A 20,649-nucleotide genomic window follows, 5' to 3' on the forward strand; every position below is an offset into this window, starting at 1 on the left:
GGATCAAATTCTGGATCTTGATGTTATCAGCACCATGCTCTAACCAGCTGAGCTAACCGGCCAGCCCAATTATAATTACTTGGGCCTAGAACCATTTCTAATTTACACAAAAATATAAAAAGTTTTTGCACTGACTTTTCCAGGAAGGAAATTAGTGTGAATTGTTCATTTAGCTAGTATTTATGACTGTCACATTCAAGGTAAATCTGTGTAAATGTAAGCAATGGGCTACTTCATTGAGATTTCTAGAGTAGTTGTGACTAAGCATTTGCATATTGAAATAATATTATTTTTAAAATCATTTTCTCTTTTATATTAATCAGGGTATTGAATTTTTAAAGAGTAAATGTGCAAATAGGATATTATATTGAACTTCATTTCAGGATAGTAAAGGGATGTTAACAACATATTTGTTACAGAAAAGAAATATTGATTCTGAAAAGGTTGAGAACCACTGACGTAAGAGATATATGAAAAGCCTTTCTGAATCCTTTGTAAAAGTGCTGCTCTAGATACTATTACATATAAGGTCCCACGTAACAAATTCCTCCTGTAGTGTAGTGTTGGCTGTCATTACTATCTCATATAGGTACTTCCTTTTATTAAATAACAGATGTGGAACTCATATGTTCCCTTTTCACCTCTATTGCCAGGAAGCTCACAGTTAAATTTTGGTGCTCAGTTGCAGTGGTTATCCCCAGCCCAGCATTTTGAGGATAATTTCTTTCTTCTCCAATATGATTTCATTATGATGCTCTTTAATCATTCTTTAGATACTTATTTGTGTCTATGTCTTTTGTTGTAAACCACCTTGAAATCTGTTACGGTTTGAGGGACCGGCCCATGGCTCACTTGGGAGAGTGTGATGCTGATAACACCAAGGTCATGGGTTTGGATCCCTATAAAGGGATGGCTGGTTAGCTCACTTGGGAGAGCATGGTGCTGACAACACCAAGTCAAGGGTTAAGATCCCCTTACTGGTCATATTTTTAAAAATAATAATCATAAAATAAATAAATAAATCTGTTACGGTTTGAATGTGTCCCCCAAAAATCATGTGTTGGAAACTTAATCCCCAATGCAACAGTGTTGGGAAGTGGGGCTTAATGGGAGGTATTTAGGACATGAGGACTCCACCCTTACGAATGGATTAATACTGATTATAAAAGGGCTTATGGCTGTGAGTTTGATATCTTGCTCTTGCTTGCTCTTGTCCTCTCTTACCCTTCCACCTTCCACCATGGGATGACACAGTAAGAAGGCCCTCAACAGATGCAAGCACCATGATATTGGACAGTCTCCAAAACTGGAGAAATAAATTTCTTTTCTTTATAAATTACCCAGTCTTTGATATTCTGTTATAGCAACACAGACTAAGACAAAATCTTTTCCAAAGGCAGAGGGAGCCTAAATAATGAATTTGAAGCACATATCATGTACCTGCAATTTTCTTTCCAACATCTTTTGAATCTGGAAGTCTAGGTCACAGGGGCCTGGAAAGCCTGAGTTAGAGAAGTTTATGGTGGGCTCAGATGGTCTGGTTCTGCAGACTCTATCTCTCTGATACCCCGTCTTCTTTCCCTTCAAAGGCCTTCACCTTTGTGAAGGGGTGTGGGCATTGTGAGGAGTGGAAGCAAGTTCCAGCTATCTGAGTCCACTCTAAGTCTTGGCAGGATCTTGGTGGTCTAGGGTCAAGATGGGAAGGCATCCCAGCTCTGCGGTCAGGGAGTCCAAAGCTCAAAGTGGAGAGACTCTCCCTCCACACACACCTCCCTACCATATTGTCTGCATCGCTCAGAGCAGAAGCTCTGAAGCTCAGGCTGAGGCATCAGACTGAACCCTTTTTGAATCCTGGGTCTACCAGCTCCTAGGTCTGTTTTGGGCAAGATACCTTTCTGAGCTTCAATTTCTTCATTCAGAAGCGAGAATGATGCCTACGTAAAAGCTCTCAGTACCTGGCAGTTGCTGGTCATCCCAGTCTACCCTGGATTGGTATTACTCATGCACCTGTCTGCCTCCCCCAGTGTGAGCTCCTGCAGGCAAGAGTGTTCAGCTCCTTGCTCATAAGCTTAGTGGCTATGGCAAATTGTTTAACATTTCTGAGCCTCAATGTTCTTACTAGTAAAGTGAGGATAATGAAATCTATTCCAAATTTTTGGTGTGAGTAAAATTATTAACAGGTGGTTATTTTGGGGTAAGAGCATGAGTACATAGAAATAAACTGTTTTTGCTCTTTTCTCACACCTCAACAATCAACACAGAAGACTTCTGTGGCCAAAAGTGTGGTGGTTTTTCCCCACACATCAAGCAAGAAATCAATTCTGCAGCAGACACCTAACTCAATTCAATTCTGACACTATCTACCTGGAGATAGCTTCAGATCCCACAGTTTGCGGGTTTGGTCAGATATCCCCCCACTTCCAAGGCCAATTAGAAGCCCCCAGATTGTTTTACCTGCACTTCTGAAGAACTGGTTATAAATTGGGGTTCCCATGATCCCATTAATGGGCTCAATTAAGTTGCTAGAGCAGCTCACAGAACTCAGGGAAACGCTTACTTACATTTACCTATTTATTATAAAGTATATTACAAAGAATACAGATGAAGAGATGCATAGGGGGTTAGGTATGGAGGAAGTGCAAGGTGCTTCCATGCCCTCCACAGGAGTGCCACCCTTCAGGAACCTCCATGTGTTCAGCTATCTGCTATCTGGAAACTTTCCGAACTCTGTCCTTTTGGATTTTTATGGAAGCTGCATTTCATAGCCATGATTGATTAAATCACTGGCTATTGATGAACAACCTAAACTTTAGTCCCTCTTCCCTCCTTGGAGGGTGGGGGTTAGGGCTGAAAGTCCCAACCCTCTAGTGCTGCCTTAGTCTTTCCAGTGACCAGCTGCCATGCAGAAGCTACCTGGGGCTGCCAGCCACCAGTCAACTCATTAGCATACGAAAAGACACATCACTTTGAAGATTACAAGGATTTCAGGAGCTACATGCCAGGTAAAAGGGATAAAAACCAAATATATATTTCCCAATATCACAGGGCATTATTAAAAATTTTATTTTATTTTATTTTTACTCTCATAAGCATTTTCTGTTCCCCCCCCCGTAACAAGCATGCTTTATTTATGTATTTTAAGTTACTTTTCAAAACATGCTTTAAAAAAAAAACACCTTAAATTTATTGAGCACTCACTACATTTTATGCATTGCTCTAAGCACTTTACATATAATATCTCTAATTCTCACAACAGTCCTCTGAGGAAAGTAGTATTATCACACCCATTTATAGATGAGAAAACTAAGGTTTAAAGAGATTGAACTATTTGCCCAGCTTGTTGTAAGTAAATCTATACATGTGATAAAGTTTCATAAAACTATACACACGCGTGCGCGCGCGCACACACACATGCATGTAGAAACTGGTGAAATCTGAGTAAGGTCTATAGTCCAATTAACAGTATTTTACCTATGTCATTTTTCTGGTTTTAATATTGTACTATTGGAATGAAAGATATTACCATTGGGGGAAGCTGGATGAAAGTTACCATCTGGAGACCTCACTGTATGTTTTCACAATTTCTTGTGAATCTATAATTAGACTCTCATAAATAGTTATATTAAAAAAATTAAATAAAAAGTTTTTAAAAATCTATGTTAGGGCCGGCCCCGTGGCTCACTCGGGAGAGTGCGGTGCTGACAACACCAAGGCCACGGGTTCGGATCCTATATAGGGATGGCCGGTTTGCTCACTGGGTGAGCGTGGTGCTGACAACACCAAGTCAAGGGTTAAGATCCCCTTACCGGTCATCTTTAAAAAAAAAGAAAGAAAAAAAAATTCTGATGTTCAGATCTCACTAAACCATACTTTCTGGGGGTGGAACCAAAGCACTGATATTTTAAAGCTACCTGATGATTCTACTGTGCAGCCAAGGTTGAGAACCACTGCCTTGTTTCCTGAACCTGGTTATCTTTTTGAGGGTCGGGCATCCTAGATTTGAATACCAACTCTACCAGTTGGGAATTTCTCTTTGTTTCTGTTTTCTCATCTGTTTTGTGGTGATAATAACAGTACCTACCTCAAAGCTATGTTAAAAAAAGTGTTGAAAGGATTACATGAGATAATGTGTCTAGCACAGTGATTAGATACAATTAGCATTTCAGTATCTGGTAGGTTCTCTCCTCCCCTCTCTGGGAGTGACTGTTTTCATAGTTATATAATAATAATAGCCTCCCTTTTTTGTGCTTACTAAGTACCAACCCTATTTTACATGCACTGTTTCATTTAATAAAGCCTATGAAGTAGGTACTTTTATTATTTCCCTTTTGCTCATAAGAAAACTCAGGTTCAGCAGAGATAAATCTCTTCTCCACTTGCTAGAAAGTGACCAAGCCAGGGTTTATACCAGGCAGCCAGTTCCCGAGGCCTCTCCTGCCCCCTTAGGGTCTAGCTCACTGCACTGCATAAAGGTATGCTTTGAACCTTGGAAATCATCTACCCTAACTGTTTACACGTGAGAAAACTGAGTCTCAGAGAAGGGAAGGTCCTTGCTCGTGGTTACTCATTAAGTCTGTGACTGAGCCAGGAGGAAAACCCAGTCTTTGAACTCCTGGGCCAGGGATTTTTCCAGTACCCACACCCACGCAGCACACCTTCATTGGGCCCTGTTTGGGAAATCACAGGTGTCCACAGGCAGACCTGAAGTTCCTACTCATCCCTCACCAGCCTGCCCAGCTCAGAAAAGCCAGGCCCAGAGGTGGAAGTGGGCCTGGGGAGGGTGGAGCCATGTTGGCCCACCACAGCAAGCAGCACTGGGAGCCAGGGTAACTGTGGCCACTGAAGGAGTAAAGGACAGAACCTCTGAACTTTGGCAGGAAGTTGAGGTGGGACAGGAGGGTGTGTGTATGTGTGTGTGGGGGGGGTGGTTATTCATGCGAAGTCCATGCTCCCATCCCCCTCAGGCTCCCTTGAGTCACTTGCCCCCGAGGTAAGGTCACATTCTTGAGGGAAGTGGTCACAGGGGTTCCTGGGCCCTTTCAGGCCCTAGGCCAGTTTCTATTACTCCTGGGACTGAAACCAACTCTCCCCTCAGAGTCAGCACTCTTCCCCATCTGGTAATATAGTGACTCTTCTAATTCATGGCCTGGGACCTCGTTGGACCATACCTGAGGTTGGTGGGGAGGGCTGACCTGGGTCCCATTTCACGGGTTGGGTCCCCCGGTATCCAGTGTGGAAATCTGACCCACATTCAGATGAGCCTGACTGGCTCTCTCTTCCCCATCCTGTTGCTCTCCCCCAACACCCCATCCCTCCAGGCCAATCCGCGGTGGACCAGGACAAGGTTGAAGATCAGCACCGCCCCGCCCCGCCCCGCCGTTTCTCCATCTCGGAGGTCCGCTGGGGAAACAAACACAGCCACTTAGAGCTGTAAGGGCCCGATTAGGGAGCGGCCCTAGCGGTCCGGTTTGTGGAGAGCAGCGTCCTCGTGTGGCCCCCAGGAGAAACGCGGCTTCTTCCTCAGCCCCTTTCTTTCTGTGCGCTCATTGAACAAGTATTTATTGAGAGCCACTACGTGCCAGGAGCTGCTTTAGTCGGTAACGTTTCAGAGAGAGAAAAAGAGAGAGGGGGTGGGGGGGGGCTGGAGGGTGGTAGGGGCAGGCAATAAACGATAAACAGATAAACAAACGAGGCAGTTGCTAGTAGTGATAACTGCCAGGAAGAAAATAAAAGAGAAATGTGATGGAGAGTGACCAAAGAGAGAAACTTAGGACAGGATGGAAAAGGAAGGTTTGCTTAATTTAAGTAGGTAACTTCTGAGATTGAGACCTGGATGACAGGGATCCAGTCATATGAGGATCTTGGGGAAAAGCTTTTTTTGTAGAGAAAACAGCTACTGCAAAGACCCACAGGCAGGAACAAGCATTGCATAACAGACTTCAGGCCAGTGTAGCTAGAAAGGAATGAGCAAAGGGGAAATAGTATGAGATATGGCCAGAGAGGTGTGCTGGAGCCAGACTATGGATCCTACAGGCCATGAAAGAAGTGCGATTTTTCTTCCATGAGTAATGGGAATGTATTGGGTGAGTATTGAGCAGAAGAGTAATGTGGCTCAATTCCCTTTTTAAAAAACCTCTATGGGGCCGGCCCGTGGCTCACTTGGGAGAGTGTGGTGCTGATAACACCAAGGCCATGGGTTCGGATCCCATATAGGGATGGCTGGTTAGCTCACTGGGTGAGAGTGGTGCTGACAGCATCAAGTCAAGAGTTAAGATCTCCTTACCAGTCATCTTTAAAAATTAAAAATAAAAACCTCTATGGCTGCTGTGTGAAGGATGGACTTTGGGCAAGGAAGGAAGAGTAGAAGCAGGGGGATTATTGCAAGGGACTAGAAGGCTATTGAAGTAATTCAGGTGAGAAATGATGGTGGATCAGGATAGTGATGCTGGAGGTGGGGAGATGTGGTTGGATTCTGGGTATATTTTGAAGGTCGAGTCAACAGAACTTGCTAAAGGATTATATTCTCCTTTGCCCATTTAGCTCCTTCACACACACATCTTAGTTGGCCATCCTCATTGTGGGCTGAGTTAGACCCCAGGGACACAGCTAAATTGAGAAGTTTCCAGGTGTTGTTAGGCAAAAGAATTTAAGACTCAGGCTTTGTGTTCCTCATGAACTGCCTTCGCTTTCCATCATTAGCCCATTTAACAGGCAGGGCCCCTACGTGCTGTCTCCCTTACCTGTCTAGCTTCCATCCACCCAGTTATTTATTAGGTCCCTGTTTGTCCAAATGGCTGTCTGTGGCTCCAGGGTGTGTTGGTGACACCTAAAACAGTCCTAGGTGTTTGGTGTTTGTATTTGATACATGCTAGGGTACAGCATAATCTGGGGGTGTCAGCCCTCAGACCTAGGCCAGCCATTTATTCCTGCTCATTTACACAAAACACAGTGGGATCAGACTTGATCCCACAGCAAATGCACACATACACTTTAGCTCCAGGTTGGGCATTTCTGAAGAAACCTTACAAACATTCTCAGGACAGTGGGGGGTGGGAGAAGCAAGTAGAGGAGGAGGTGACCTAGTAGGCTCCGGAATCAGCAGGCCTTGCTCTGTTTGTGTTGTGCTTGGGGTAGGGGTGGGGGGATGGAGGGGGCAGGTCTGGTGTACATTATAAATGCAGCCAGCCAGAGGCCCCTGGCTTCAGAACTTAGGGCTGCACTGGTCTTGAGATTCTGTGCAAGCCTAATAAGATGAAGCCACCAGGCCAGGAGGAGTTCGAAGCCTCCAGTGCTCATGAAAATGTTCCTGCAGGGGAGCTGGACAGTGGTCCTGGCCCTGGCCCCAGCCCTGATGACCCCTCAGACATAGACTGCAGGGAACTGGGGGTACCTAAGGACCCTCTGCTCTTCATTCAGCTCAATGAGCTGCTGGGCTGGCCCCAGGCACTGGAGTGGAGAGAGACAGGCAGGTGAGTGGACCCAGGCCAGTTGTATGGTGCTCTTCCCTGTCCCCAGCTGGGGCCTCCTCCATGACCCCAGCTCCTCCTGTGGGGCACCTTTCCACCCCAAATCAGGATTTTCCTTTCTGAGTTCCCTTATTTCAGGGCCTTACCCTCCATTCTACTCAATCTCCTCTGCAGTCTGGTTTTGAGTTCCCTAAGACTTATGAGGGGTGGCTGCCTGGGGAGGGGCATACTCTGCACCACAGGACCCAGAACACCACCATTGCCCTACCTTCCCTGTGTCCCTGCTTCTGGATGTGGAAGATATGCCCCCGATAACATTGTCTACTCCCCTCCACCATAGGTGGGTGCTGTTTGAGGAGAAGCTGGAGGTGGGTGCAGGCCGGTGGAGTGCCCCCCATGTGCCCATGCTGGCACTGCCTAGCCTCAAGAAGCTCCGCAGCCTGCTGGCCGAGGGCCTTGTATTGCTGGACTGTCCAGCTCAGAGCCTCCTGGAGCTTGTGGGTAGGCTGGCAGCCTTTGCAGGGAGGGCCTGGGTAGCCATGCCATTTCCTCAGGATTCCCCCCAAAGACTTGGATTATTCCAGAGCTCACCCCACCCCACCCTAGAGATTGTCTATCCCTGTCACAGGGTGAAGATGTAAAAACAGAGTGGAGGAGCAAGTTCATTGGCCCCTGCATTCCCTGAGACTCCCAGAAGGGAAAGGGGCCTAAGCAGAGGGAGAAGGGGAAGAGTATGGGAGCAGGGGCTCTCAGGGAGGGGTTTAAGCCCCACATTTCTTGTCCAGAGCAGGTGACCAGAGTGGAGTCTCTGAGCCCAGAGCTGAGAGGGCAGCTGCAGGCCTTGCTCCTGCAGAGACCCCAGCACCACATCCAGACCACAGGCACCAGGCCCTGTTGGGGTAAGAGGCCTCTCTCTGGGACCAGGACCAAGACCCTGGGGCGGGATGGTTCCAGATCTTCTTTGTACCTTCCTGGGCCAGAAGTCACCTGGACTCAACTCAGACCTCAACCCAGGACTCATGGGCAAGAGGAAGCTGGTGGTAATGGTGGAGACAGAAGGTGGGGTGGTCCTAGAATCATAATAGTTAGAGGTCTGTGAAGGGATGTACTTGGTAGGCACTATGCCAGTGCCAAGAGCTTTACACGCAGTATCTCATTTAATCTTCACAATCACCAAGTAAGTAGTACCACAATTATCCCCACTTTAGTGCTGAGGCTCAGAAGGGGGTGTTCCACTTCCCACAGCTTGTCAGTGGTAAAGCTGCTCAAGGAGTCCTGGTGGATCCACCCCCAAAGCCTGTGCCTTTAATCACTGCATAATCCTGTTTTGTAGGATCTCCCCATTCAAGAAAGGCTTCTCATAGTGAGGAAGCCCTCCTGAAGGAACAGGTTTGTGGCCCTTCCTTGGGCAGGGCTGGCAGAGGCCTCAGGAATCAACATGGGCCCACCCTCCACTGGACCACCCGTGAGTTGAGATCCTGCCCTCCCCAAATAACCTCTTATACTCTGTGTCTCTTTGAATCTCCACCCAGCATCAAAACCCCCTGAGACAGAAGCTGCCCCCAGGGGCCGAGGCAGGGGTTGTACTGGTGGGAGAGCTGGGCTTCCTGGCACAGCCACTGGGGGCCTTTGTGCAACTGCGGGATCCAGTGGTGCTGGGGCCCCTTACTGAGGTGCCCCTCCCCAGCAGGTGAGTCAGGGGTGCTGGAGCCCAGAAGAAGGGCCTTTACTGGGGAGCATATTGGGGGGTCTCTGGGTCCAGTTCTCTGAGGGTGTTGTGGGATGGTACTCAGAGGTCTGGGGAGGGAGTAGTGGTCAGGACTACAGAGTAGATGTGCACATGAGTATGTGTATGGGGGCTGATAGGGAGGTCAGAGCTGAGTGTCAGAGGCCACGGCTGCCCTATGGGAAAGCAGCCTCTGACCCTCTCAGAGGCCTGGTTCCTTCCTTAGGTTTTTCTGCCTCTTCCTGGGCCCCCCTACGCTGGGAAGGGGCTACCATGAGATGGGCCGGGCAGCAGCTGTCCTCCTCAGTGACCCGGTGAGCTGGGCACATTTGTGTGTGTGTGGACTCTGTGTGTAACTAAGTATAGCAGCGAGGCAGAGTGTAGCTTTGTGTCCATAACCCTGGGGACTGAAGTTTCTTTGTCTTCCAGCGTAGCCCCATTATTGGTCCAGTGCTGGCACATAGTAGGCACTCAACAGATGTGCACTGAATAAATGAATGAATGAATGAATGAATACATGCATGCATGAGTGAATGCGTGAATGACTTTGCCTGTGTGACTTGAGTTTGTCTAGTTTGGAAACTGTGAAAATGCATGTAAGAGTCCAGATTTACATTTACTGCCCATTCTGTGCCGCATTCCCAGCGATTCCAGTGGTCAGTCCGTCGGGCCAGCAACCTTCATGACCTTCTGGCAGCCCTGGATGCCTTCCTAGAGGAGGCAACAGTGCTCCCCCCAGGCAGGTGGGACCCAACAACCCGGATTCCCCCGCCCAAATGTATACCTTCTCAGCACAAAAGGTACTTGGGGGCTATCATCTCATACACATCCTTTCCCACAGGCCGTGGGGCGGGGCTTCAGGAAAAAGATAGGGACCTATGTTTGGGTTTGGAGTCAGGCAGACTTAACTCTTAGTTCTGCTCCACCACTCTCTCTATGAGACCTGAACAAGTACCTTCTTTTGCCCGAGTCTGGCTTTCACAGGTCGCGATACGACCTGGATCTTCTTGATGCCCATCTCTCCGCGGTCAGAGCCGGGCCCCTAGCCGGCAGAGACGTGAGCGTTCGCCAGGGGGCAGATCACCACGCGCACCAAGCCAAGTCGCGGACTGGTTGGAGATCCTCAGCCAACCTGAGTTCCCCTTCTCCTTAGACTCTCCTCGCAACTGCGGGAGGCCAAGGGTCTCTCTGCCCCGCACCCGGCCCCAGATGAGGACAGGCACCGCCATGGGCCACATGTGTCCAGCCCGGAGCTGCAGCGGACCGGCAGGTGAGGCGACCTGGGCGGGAGCAAAAGTTGAAAACCGGGTGGAGGGAGGAGTGACCGGCACAGAGGTGTGTGCTCACTGTGGGTGGGGCTCACCCGGTCACAGGGAAAGTAGCGGGGATGCGGGCGTGGAGTGTGGGAACCTGGATCACTGACGACCCACGGGCGGGAGGCTGTTTGGGGGCTTTGTCCAGGACGTGCGTCGGAAGGCCTCGTGGTATCGTAGCGATTTCTCGGACGCCATGCACCCCCAGTGCTTTTCAGCTGTGCTCTACATTTATCTGGCCACCGTCACGAACGCCATCACTTTTGGGGGTCTGCTGGGAGACGCCACCGACGGTGCCCAGGTGGGTGGGGCTTGTGAGATGGACAAGCACAAGCTTTGCTGTCCCACCAGTGGTGCCCTTCCCCTGTACTATGGGTGGGTTGAGGAGATTCCCTGGAAGCTTGAGCTGTGGTGCTGTGGACTTCAGGGTCCTGTGCTGAGCCCCCGTCTGCTTTCAGGGAGTGCTGGAAAATTTCCTGGGCACTGCGGTGGCTGGAGCTGCCTTCTGCCTGATGGCAGGTCAGCCCCTCACCATCCTCAGCAGCACCGGGCCTGTGCTGGTCTTTGAACGCCTGCTCTTTTCTTTCAGCAGGTAGGAGAACTCCTCTACATCCTCAGCCTACTACTGGCTGGGTCAATAGGAAGGGGTGGAAACTTTCTGTTTGGCTGGAGGTGCACCTGACCTGGGTTAGATGGGGAGCAGACAGACCTGTCAAGCTCTGCCTGTCTCTCACTCCTACAGAGACCACAGGCTGGATTACCTACCCTTCCGTCTATGGGTGGGCATCTGGGTGGCCACCTTCTGCCTGGTGCTGGTGGCCACAGAGGCCAGTGTGCTGGTGCGTTACTTCACCCGCTTCACTGAGGAAGGTTTCTGTGCCCTCATCAGCCTCATCTTCATCTACGATGCTGTGGGCAAAATGCTGAATGTGACCCATGCCTATCCCATCCAGAGGCCTGGGTCACCTGCCTATGGCTGCCTCTGCCAATACCCAGGTCCAGGAGGTGGGTGAGAGAAATAGGGACCTTGGCCAGATGAGGAATGATGCAGGATGGGGAAGAGTTGTACCCTTACTGCCCCCCCCTAGTTAAGTTCAGCAAAATGCCGAGTATTTACTCACCCAATAACCAGCAGTACTCTTCCCCACTCTGGTTCTGAATCAACTGAGAAATCAGACAACAGACGTCTCAATATCATCTTTACTGCTGACAACACTGACTGAAGAACATGGGTTATATCTATATGTGAATGGACTTCCTAACCATGAAGCCAAAATTAGACTAACCCACCCAGTCATGGCAGCACTGGACAGGGACTATCTCGCCCCAGAGGAGCAGAGCTAAATACAGGCACCAAGCAGGCAGCTTACTCCCAAGAGAAGGGAGAAGAAGGAGCAGGGCCAAGCATGCCCAGCTTCATCTCCCAGACTCACCAATCAAATAAACCACTGCTCTTCCCCTGGGTGAGAGTGATCAACTGGGTAGAGAGAGGCTTGGAGTATTACACTTGCATATATCCCTCCACGTGGAAGACAGCACCAGGGTTGGGGAAGAAGTGTCCCCTCTAACGTGTGCCATACTCTGTGCTGGCCCTGGTGGAAACACACAGATTTATGTGCTCATCCATTTAGCCAACGTTTGCTGAGCATCTGCCGTGGCCAGGTCCTGTGCTCAGCATCAGGGATACAGATGGGTAGAGAATTTGAAGGGATGACGGCATGAAGCCATGTCCTGAGGAGTACATGCTTGTAGCTATGGAGTCAGTGGACACATGAGTCAGAACTAAGGACTCTCTGGTTCAGCTGGACCCATTAAATTAGAATCCTGTGGGCCTGGAGATACACCCAAATTCTTCTCTGCTTCCTAGGAAATGAATCTCAATGGACAAGGACAAGACCAAAAGACAGAGATGACATCTTAAGCATGGTGAGGGCCTGCTCCTAGGAGGGCCCGGGACAAAAAGGGTGGAGCCCAAAGTAGTCAGTGGTTCTAGCTCTTCCCAACCCATAAGCTAGGGAAACACTCATAGATCACTGAGGCTTGGCCATTTCCTACAGCTGGAGACCTCCCATCCTGTGCCCTTGGTGTCTCTGTGGGTCTCTGTTCCCTTGAGGTGGGTCTAGGAAAGCAGGATGTTTACTCTGCTGCCCATAACCCCATCTCTGACCATCTGTCCATACAGGACCTAGGCCTAGTCAATGTATCCTTGCTGCCTCCACCTGAGTGTGCCCAGCGGGGAGGTCACCCTCGTGGCCCTGGCTGTCATACAGTCCCAGATATCGCCTTCTTCTCCCTCCTCCTTTTCCTTACTTCCTTCCTCTTTGCCATGGCCCTAAAGCAAGTAAAGACCAGCCACTTCTTTCCCTCTGTGGTGAGTGTCACTTTTCTTTCTTTGAGAGAGGTCTGGATCTTGGCCTTGGGTTCTACCTGCAAATGGGAAAGGGTGTGGAAGGAGGGGGATGGCAAGCCCCAACCTTACTGATTGTCCACTGTGTGGCCAGGTGCGCAAAGTGCTCAGCGACTTCTCCTCAGTCCTGGCCATCCTGCTGGGCTGTGGCCTTGATGCCTTCCTGGGTCTAGCCACACCAAAGCTCATGGTGCCCAGAGAGTTCAAGGTGAGAGCTGGAGGATTGCAGGGGTGGGGCAGGGGGCAGAGGGCAGAGGGGAAAGCAGGGCCAGTAGACCCTGGAGGAGGAAGACACCACACTTCTACTCCTCTAAGCGTCTTTCCTCACTCATAAAATAGAAATAGTAATAATAATAGCCTCACAGAGTTGCCATGAGGATTAATAGTTGCCTCACAGAGTTGCCATGCGGTATTGCAGCAGACACATCAGTGAGTGCAGAATACATGGTAGCTATTATTATAGGGTAGGGGTTAAGAGGATGGGTCTGGTCAGCCAGCCCTAGGTTTGATTTCCAGTTCTACCACTTCCTTGCTGTGTATTAGGCAAGTTAATGCACATTTCTGAGTCTCAATTTCTTCATCTATAAAATGGAAATAATAAATAACAATAGTTCCTACCCTGTACATTGTTTTGATGTTTACAGAAGATCATAGTGTAAAGCACTTAAAACAAGTGCCTGTCACATACTAAGTTCTCAATAAATGTTAGCCATTGTTGTCATGGGTTCTCTCTACCCTTGCCATGGTGCTGCCCACTCCATTACTTCCCACTCTCTTCTTTGCACCCCTTATTGCCTGCTCTGATTCCATAAAGCTGGAACTCCCTCCCCAGGGCATGACAGTGTGCAGGACAAGGCTTAGCACTGACTCCTAAACTTTCCCTGTGCATTTGGAGACCTCCCCTCCAGCTTCCCCCAGAACAGGAGAGTGGAGGGGGCTCCAACTGGGGCAGCCTTAGGGGCTTAGAATCCAAGGCTGAAACTGGGGCCCCCTCCCCTACACAGATGCTTATAATCAGAGCAGACACAGACACACCCAGCCCTGCCCCTGCCTCAAATCAAGGCAGATCTGAGTCTGAGTTGCCCCACCCTGGATGTGAGGTGGGGCGGGGGATGCCTAGGAAGGAGGGCTCTGTATACCAAGAGGTGTGGGTAGTCCTCATCCACCACCTCCTCCTCTTCCAGGGAGGCAGGGAACCCTGAGAACCAAAGTCCAGAATGCCTGGCTCCAGCCCAACCCCAGGCTGGTCCCCCTCCTGCCCCCTTTTAAGGCACTGGGATGCTTTGAACCAGCTGTGTGCACACACACACACAGACACACACATACAGAGCTCCCTAGCATCCAGTGTCTTGGGAGAGGTGAGTTATGGAAGAATGCCAAAGCTGGGATGTGCAAGTGAGATACCCTTGAGAGACCGTCTCCAACCTGTCCATGAATGCCCTCCTAGCCTACACTCCCTGGGCGTGGCTGGCTGGTGTCACCTTTTGGAGCCAACCCCTGGTGGTTGAGTATAGCAGCTGCCCTGCCTGCTCTGTTGCTGTCTATCCTCATCTTCATGGACCAGCAGATCACAGCAGTCATCCTCAACCGTGCAGAATATAGACTGCAGGTAAGGCCTACTGGATAAGGCCCTGAACCAAAAAACAGAAGCTCCAGGGTGGGGTCCATGTTCTCCCTATCCCACCTGAGAGTACAGAGGGCCCAGGTCTGGGCTACCTTTAACCTCACTGCCCCCACCACTACCTGCAGAAGGGAGCTGGCTTCCACCTGGACCTCTTCTGTGTGGCTGTGCTGGTGCTGCTCACATCAGTTCTTGGGCTGCCCTGGTATGTCTCAGCCACTGTCATCTCCCTGGCCCATATGGACAGTCTTCGGAGAGAGAGCAGAGCCTGTGCCCCTGGGCAGCCACCCAGCTTCCTAGGCATCAGGTGAGGCCAGTATTCAGGAGGCTGGAGTGAGGGGTGGGCAGCAATGTGGGATAGTGGGATGCACAGCAGAGTTATTTGGGGAGCTTAAATTCTATGAGCACTGAAGTGGGATGAATGGGTGAGTTCTGGGCTCTGAGACAGTTGAGTCGGATCTTTCCCTCTCCTCCTTGAGCTCTGGGACTGGGAGGGGCCTTGAGAGGAGCATTATCAATGCAAGGGTGGAGGTGGCCTGGGCTGAAGTGGAAGGTGATGTGCCACCTAATAATCCCCACTCGGTGTAGAAGCACATCACTGATGTCACAGAAGAATCTATTACAAAAGCAATTGTGTAACAGTTGGAGACACAATCTAACTGTCTAAAGTATATGAAATCAACCTGGTAAATTGTGAAATGTAAGTCTTTATGGCAGGGTAAAAATTGCTAATTTTTCATCAAAATAAAAAATAAAAACAAAGAGCAACTATAAACTTGAACCGACAGAGAGGTCTGGGACTCTCATGTTGAAGTGCTCTGCCCCTTCCTCTTCACCGATTTTTCAAACTAAGCTAAGGGACCCTCCCTCCAGGTAACCTGTTGGATTGGGGGATTTCTCTAGTTTCCTCCTGCTACTAGGGTGTGTAATGGTATCTGGCCAGGGTCTTCAGCCTGGGCACCCCTGGGGCTCTCCCAGACCCGAGCTAACTTCTCCCACAGGGAGCAGAGGCTGACGGGCCTGGTGGTGTTCATCCTTACAGGAGTCTCCGTCTTCCTGGCACCTGTGCTGAAGGTACCTTCATTAGATGGACCAGGGTCAGGGTCAGTGCAGAAATAATAATGAGTATACCAAGAACTGGCACTGGTTGAAAACTTACTGTGTGCCAGGTGCTGTGTTAGTTTTCTCCATACATGGTCTCATTTAATCCTCACATTAACCCTGAGAGACATACGCATTTTACAAATAAGGAAACTGAAGGTTAAAGAGATAAAGTAATTTGCAAGAGCCCCACAAGACAGCCAATTTCTCAGATCTATCTGAGAACCCAAACTCTTATCCAGTGGGCTTTCTTCCCAGTGGAGTAGGGTGTGGGCATACCACCACCATCCCCTAGCATCCGTCCTCTACCCTTGTTCCAGCCTTCCAACAAGTCTGAGAGTAAGAGTATGATCATCACATCCCAGAAAAACTTGGAGGCAAGAAACCATCACTTCTCCCTCACCAGAGGTTTATAGAACACGTGCTGTGTGCAAAACTCTGCTAGGCACCCAGGAGAAGTGCAGGAAAGGGAGTATTGAAAAAGAAGATGGAATAAAGCCCCTACCAGCAACACACACACGAACAAAATTTAAGTAAAAAGTAATAGCAGAAAAGTTCAACAAGCTGAGAAAGCAAAGCATTCAAGGGGATGTGGAGAATGTCAGAGGAGAGTCACTGGCAAGATGACAAGAGATTAGGAGAGGGCAAGGTCATGGAGACTAGGTGAGAGTTGTAGAAAGAGCCAGATAGACCGGATCAGCCACTCCCTAACTAGGCGACTCTCATTCAGCAGATATTTACAGAGCATTAACTATATGCCAAACATTGTTCCAGTACTGGGGATATAGTGGTGACCAAAAAAGATCATGTCTCTGTCCTTGCAGTCTGGTGAGAGAAGACAGATTTTTAAAAATTTAAACAAGAAAATATGATCATTTCAGATAGTGAAAATAAGTTTTCTGTGAAAAACAAAAAAAGGTAAGGTGATTAGGAGTGGTGGGGGCTACTTTAGATTGAGTGGCCTTTCTGGGGTGTCATGAGATGAGGCATGAGTAGTGAGAAGAAACTGGCCATGTGAAAGTCTGGGGAAAGAGGATTTTAGGTGAAGGTAATAGGAAAGCAAAAGGCCTCGAAGTGGCAAGGAACAAACTTGGGCATACTGAGGGAAGGAAAGGAGACCAGTATACTAGGAGCATAAGAGAACAGGCAGAAATGTGTTAGATAAGATTGGAGAGGCAGGCCAGGTAATGGGCAAGGTACATAGTCTCTCTGAAGTTCAATTTCCCCATCTGTAAAATGGAGACGATAATAAATTTACCTCATCTGACTGATGTGATGATTCTATGAGATCAGGCATCTAAAATGTGAAAGGAAAGGACATGCCTAGGTAGGGTTGGATGCTAGACGCTAGAAGCTGGGGTTAGAGCACAAAGGGGGGCATCTGGGCAGCTGGCAGAGGTAAACTCCTTTGCCAGATCTTCACTTCTTTCTACCAGTTCATCCCAATGCCTGTGCTCTATGGCATCTTCCTGTACATGGGGGTGGCCGCACTTAGCAGCATCCAGGTGAGACCATTAAAATCACTTAGCAAACCCACTCCTCTTTTTTTTTTTTTTTTTTTCTGCTGGCACCTCTTTCTTACACTTGCCAATTCACCTCCTATCCTATTTTTCTGCTTCTCCTGGGCACAGGGACTGTGCTGCCATGCTCTGGATAGGGAGGGGGCCAAGAGAGCTTTCTGTTGCTCCCCCATGCTGGCTAAGTGACACCCTCCAGGATACCTGAGTGCCCTGCTTTCCCTTCCTTTTCTTCCCTCAGTTCATGAACAGAGTGCAGCTATTGTTGATGCCCCCCAAATACCAGCCAGATCTGCTGCTCTTGAGGCATGTACCTCTGAGCAGGGTCCACCTCTTCACAGCCATCCAGCTCGTCTGCCTGGGTCTGCTTTGGATAATCAAGTCTACCCCTGCAGCCATCATCTTCCCCCTCATGGTGACTTGGGGCAGGGCTGGGCAGTGTCCTGGGCAGGGGGGAGGGGTCCTGGGAGACTTTGAGCCTGGGAGGGTTGCCAAGGTCCCCACAAGAGGAAGAATCTCTCCTCTCTCACTTTCCCTGACTCTGCTTGGCTGGGAATCCTATGACAAAGAAAGAATTCCAGAGGGATATCTATAGATGGGCTAGTCCTGGGATACCTGATTCATCTCCTTTCCCAACCTCCGTGGGCTGATCAACCACAGGTAGAAACATTAAACCCAGAAGAAGACTGAGGTCCTGGGAGAAGTAATGCTGACACTTTTGTTACTCAGTGAGTTGATAACACAGGTGGCTTCTAGCCTTGTTCTTACTCATTGAGGAATTTAAGAGCCATGGCTTTGCAATAGGACCAATCTGGTTTCATCTCAGTTGTGTGACCTCTGAAGAGTAATCTCTCAGGGCCTCAGTTTTCTTCTCTGTACAATGGGAATAATTATCTTATCTATCTCATAAGAATGTGTTAACATTCGGTGAAATGATACACAATGCCTAGCACATAGGAAGTGCTCAATACGTGTTACTATTGTTAATGTTCCTGCTGCTGTTGCTGACAGCTCTGGGCTATGTTTCTATCCCTGCAGTTGCTGGGCCTGCTGGGGGTCCGAAAGGCACTGGAGTGGGTCTTCTCACCACAAGAACTCCTCTGGCTGGATGAACAGATGCCAGAGAAGGAGAGGAGCATCCCTGAGAAGTGGCTGGAGCCAGAGTACTCATTCAGTGGAAGTGACAGCGAAGATGTGAGCTCCAGGCTGAGTCCTCTCAAGGGAATGGGGCAAGGGTTGGGAGAGTGCTCTTGTCCAGGAGTTGTCCCTAAAGCCTAATATCGGGCTGGAGCCAGAGTACTCATTCAGTGGAAGTGACAGCGAAGATGTGAGCTCCAGGCTGAGTCCTCTCAGGGGAATGGGGCAAGGGTTGGGAGAGTGCTCTTGTCCAGGAGTTGTCCCTAAAGCCTAATATCTCTGTTAAGCCTGAAGATCTGATTAACAATCACTCCCCTTAACCCTGTATTTACATAGGCATACTGAAGGGGTTAAGAAAATCTTTCTTCACAGGACGGGGGCCCTGGTTTATGAGCCTGGGAGGGGGTAGGGGAGGTGGTGGAAAGTGCTGGAGATACAGCTCCAGTAGGCTGTCTTTCTCAACCTTGATCTTTGTTTTGTCTCACAGTGAGTTTATATCCTGTCACTGGGTCCCTTCTTCTACGCTTGTCTGTCTCTTTCTTGATTCCAACTCATCTTGGAATCTCTCTTCCACAGTCAGAGCCGATGTATCAGCCAAAGGCTCCGGAAATCAACATCTCTGTGAATTAGCTGGGAGTAGAGACCCCACGAAACTGAGCATGAGGTGAGGGTGTGAGGGAAGTGCTCCTGGTACTGAGCATGGGGAGGTGTGGGCTGAGATCTTGGAAACCTCCAGTGTGCTGACCAGCCCTGTTTTCGCTTCATAGTTTGGTCCCTCATGAACCCTAGAGTAGGGGAGATGGTAGAAGTTCCCTCCATGGGAAAGAATGAAGCTGGCAAGTGCATCTGGGTTTGGATTCCTGCAGTTCTAAAGCCTGGTCATTAGAGGGAGCTCAAGCTCACATCAAACAGGATGTGGAGATGGGTGTGAGAGGGTAGGGAAGAGGGAGGGGTGAGATGACAAAAGAATGGGAAGGAGGAACAAGGAGAGTAAGGGATGATAAATCCTTGTGCTCCTTTCCCTTGCTGGGGAAGTCCTTCACCTAGGTTGCTGAGAACCATACTCAGACAAACAGAGGGAGTCTCTATTACTTGCCCTTTCTGTCATTTCTTCATTTTATTCATCCATATATCAACATTTTCTGAGTACCTGTCACGGAGTGTCTAGGTACTAGAGATACAGTAGTAAGACAATCATAGTCCCTCACCTCAGGAAGCTTAAATCCCAGTGGGAGTCAGACAGAAAAATAGGCAACTGTTAGAGTGGGATAGTGCTGGAAAAGGGAAGCATAGGCTGTGGTAGCAGAGGCCTCTGACACCTTCTTGGAGGGTAGTGAAGGTGGAATAGTGGGAGTTGGATGGTGGGAGTTCCACTTCTAAGTGGAAGTGGTCCATAATTTGAAATTTGAAGAATGAATAGGGGCTAGCCAGGACAAGATGGAGGTGAAACATTCAAGGCAGAGGACACTGCATGGGCAGAAGCCTGGAACTGTTTGCCCTCGATAAGCTGCATTCTCTTTTGGGCCACAAAACACCCTACTCTACATGCTTCCCCAAGCCCAAGAGCCTAAGAGCCTCCACCGCTTCTAGTGGACATTTTGAGGGGCTAGAGGAAGAAAGGGCAATTTACTGGCTTGCCCAGAACAAGATTTCCTGGATTTTCCTTATGCCCTATCACTCCTTTTGCTCTGTTCTTTGCCCTAGCATGTCCCTGAGCACTTGTTCTGGACTCACCATGTCTTCTTTCAGTTGACAGGTGTTTACTCAGGAAGTCAGGACATTATGGGCCTTTGGCTTAACTGCCAGATGCTCAGTCAGCTGGGGACCTGGAACACTGGGGCAGGACTGAAGGGCAGCTGGCCAACACCTTGGTTACCTCCTGAGCTGGGGGTGGAGAGTGGCGGGGAGTAAGTAGGTTTGCTGTGTGCTTAGAAAAGGCTGGTGAGCCAGGGGGACTGACCAACCCTCATTCACTCTTTATCGATTAAAGTGACTTGAACCCAGAAGCCCTTTCCATTTTGAACTTTCTACCCTCACAAATTCTCTTTTACAGAATCTGGGGTCATCAGGGAACTCTTTTCTGCTTGCAAAAGGAAGAAGTAACTCTTTCCAGAATAAGTGTTCCTCTATTTGAATCCATTTTTTACATAGATAAAAATAATCTTTATTATTATGATTTTTTAACCACAAAAATAAATGAGGCTACTGAAAAATATTGAAACACTACAGAAATGTGTAATTTTGAAATGGAAACCATCCCAGAAATAATGAGTGTTCACATTTTACTGTATATTGTTCAGATTTCAATGGACACATTAGTATTTTTATTAAAATGGGATTATACTGTAGAATTCTACAATA

At 48.8% G+C, this 20,649-nt stretch overlaps 1 protein-coding gene across 2 annotated transcripts; it reads left to right on the forward strand.

Moving 5' to 3' along the window:
- Positions 1–7,217: 7,217 nt before the first annotated feature.
- Positions 7,218–20,420, forward strand: SLC4A9 (solute carrier family 4, sodium bicarbonate cotransporter, member 9). Of its 2 annotated transcripts, XM_008574321.1 has the most exons (22): positions 7,218–7,469; positions 7,807–7,967; positions 8,252–8,365; positions 8,800–8,855; positions 8,999–9,156; positions 9,419–9,506; positions 9,838–9,992; positions 10,346–10,462; positions 10,632–10,806; positions 10,964–11,097; positions 11,248–11,510; positions 12,373–12,431; positions 12,688–12,876; positions 13,007–13,120; positions 14,360–14,521; positions 14,662–14,840; positions 15,535–15,607; positions 17,071–17,139; positions 17,393–17,566; positions 18,190–18,345; positions 18,865–18,952; positions 20,095–20,420. In XM_008574321.1, the coding sequence occupies exons 1-21, from the start codon at positions 7,252–7,254 to the stop codon at positions 18,916–18,918; spliced, it is 2,868 nt and encodes a 955-aa protein (XP_008572543.1). In that variant the 5' UTR covers positions 7,218–7,251; the 3' UTR covers positions 18,919–18,952; positions 20,095–20,420. The 2 variants fall into 2 exon arrangements, with proteins under 2 accessions (XP_008572543.1, XP_008572544.1); XM_008574322.1 differs by lacking the exon at positions 12,688–12,876 and having other exon boundaries at positions 20,038–20,420.
- The last annotated feature ends 229 nt before the right edge of the window (positions 20,421–20,649 follow it).

This window comes from Galeopterus variegatus, unplaced genomic scaffold, assembly GCF_000696425.1.
Source record: "Galeopterus variegatus unplaced genomic scaffold, G_variegatus-3.0.2 Scaffold1032, whole genome shotgun sequence".
In the NCBI taxonomy this organism is placed as follows: Eukaryota; Metazoa; Chordata; class Mammalia; order Dermoptera; family Cynocephalidae; genus Galeopterus; species Galeopterus variegatus.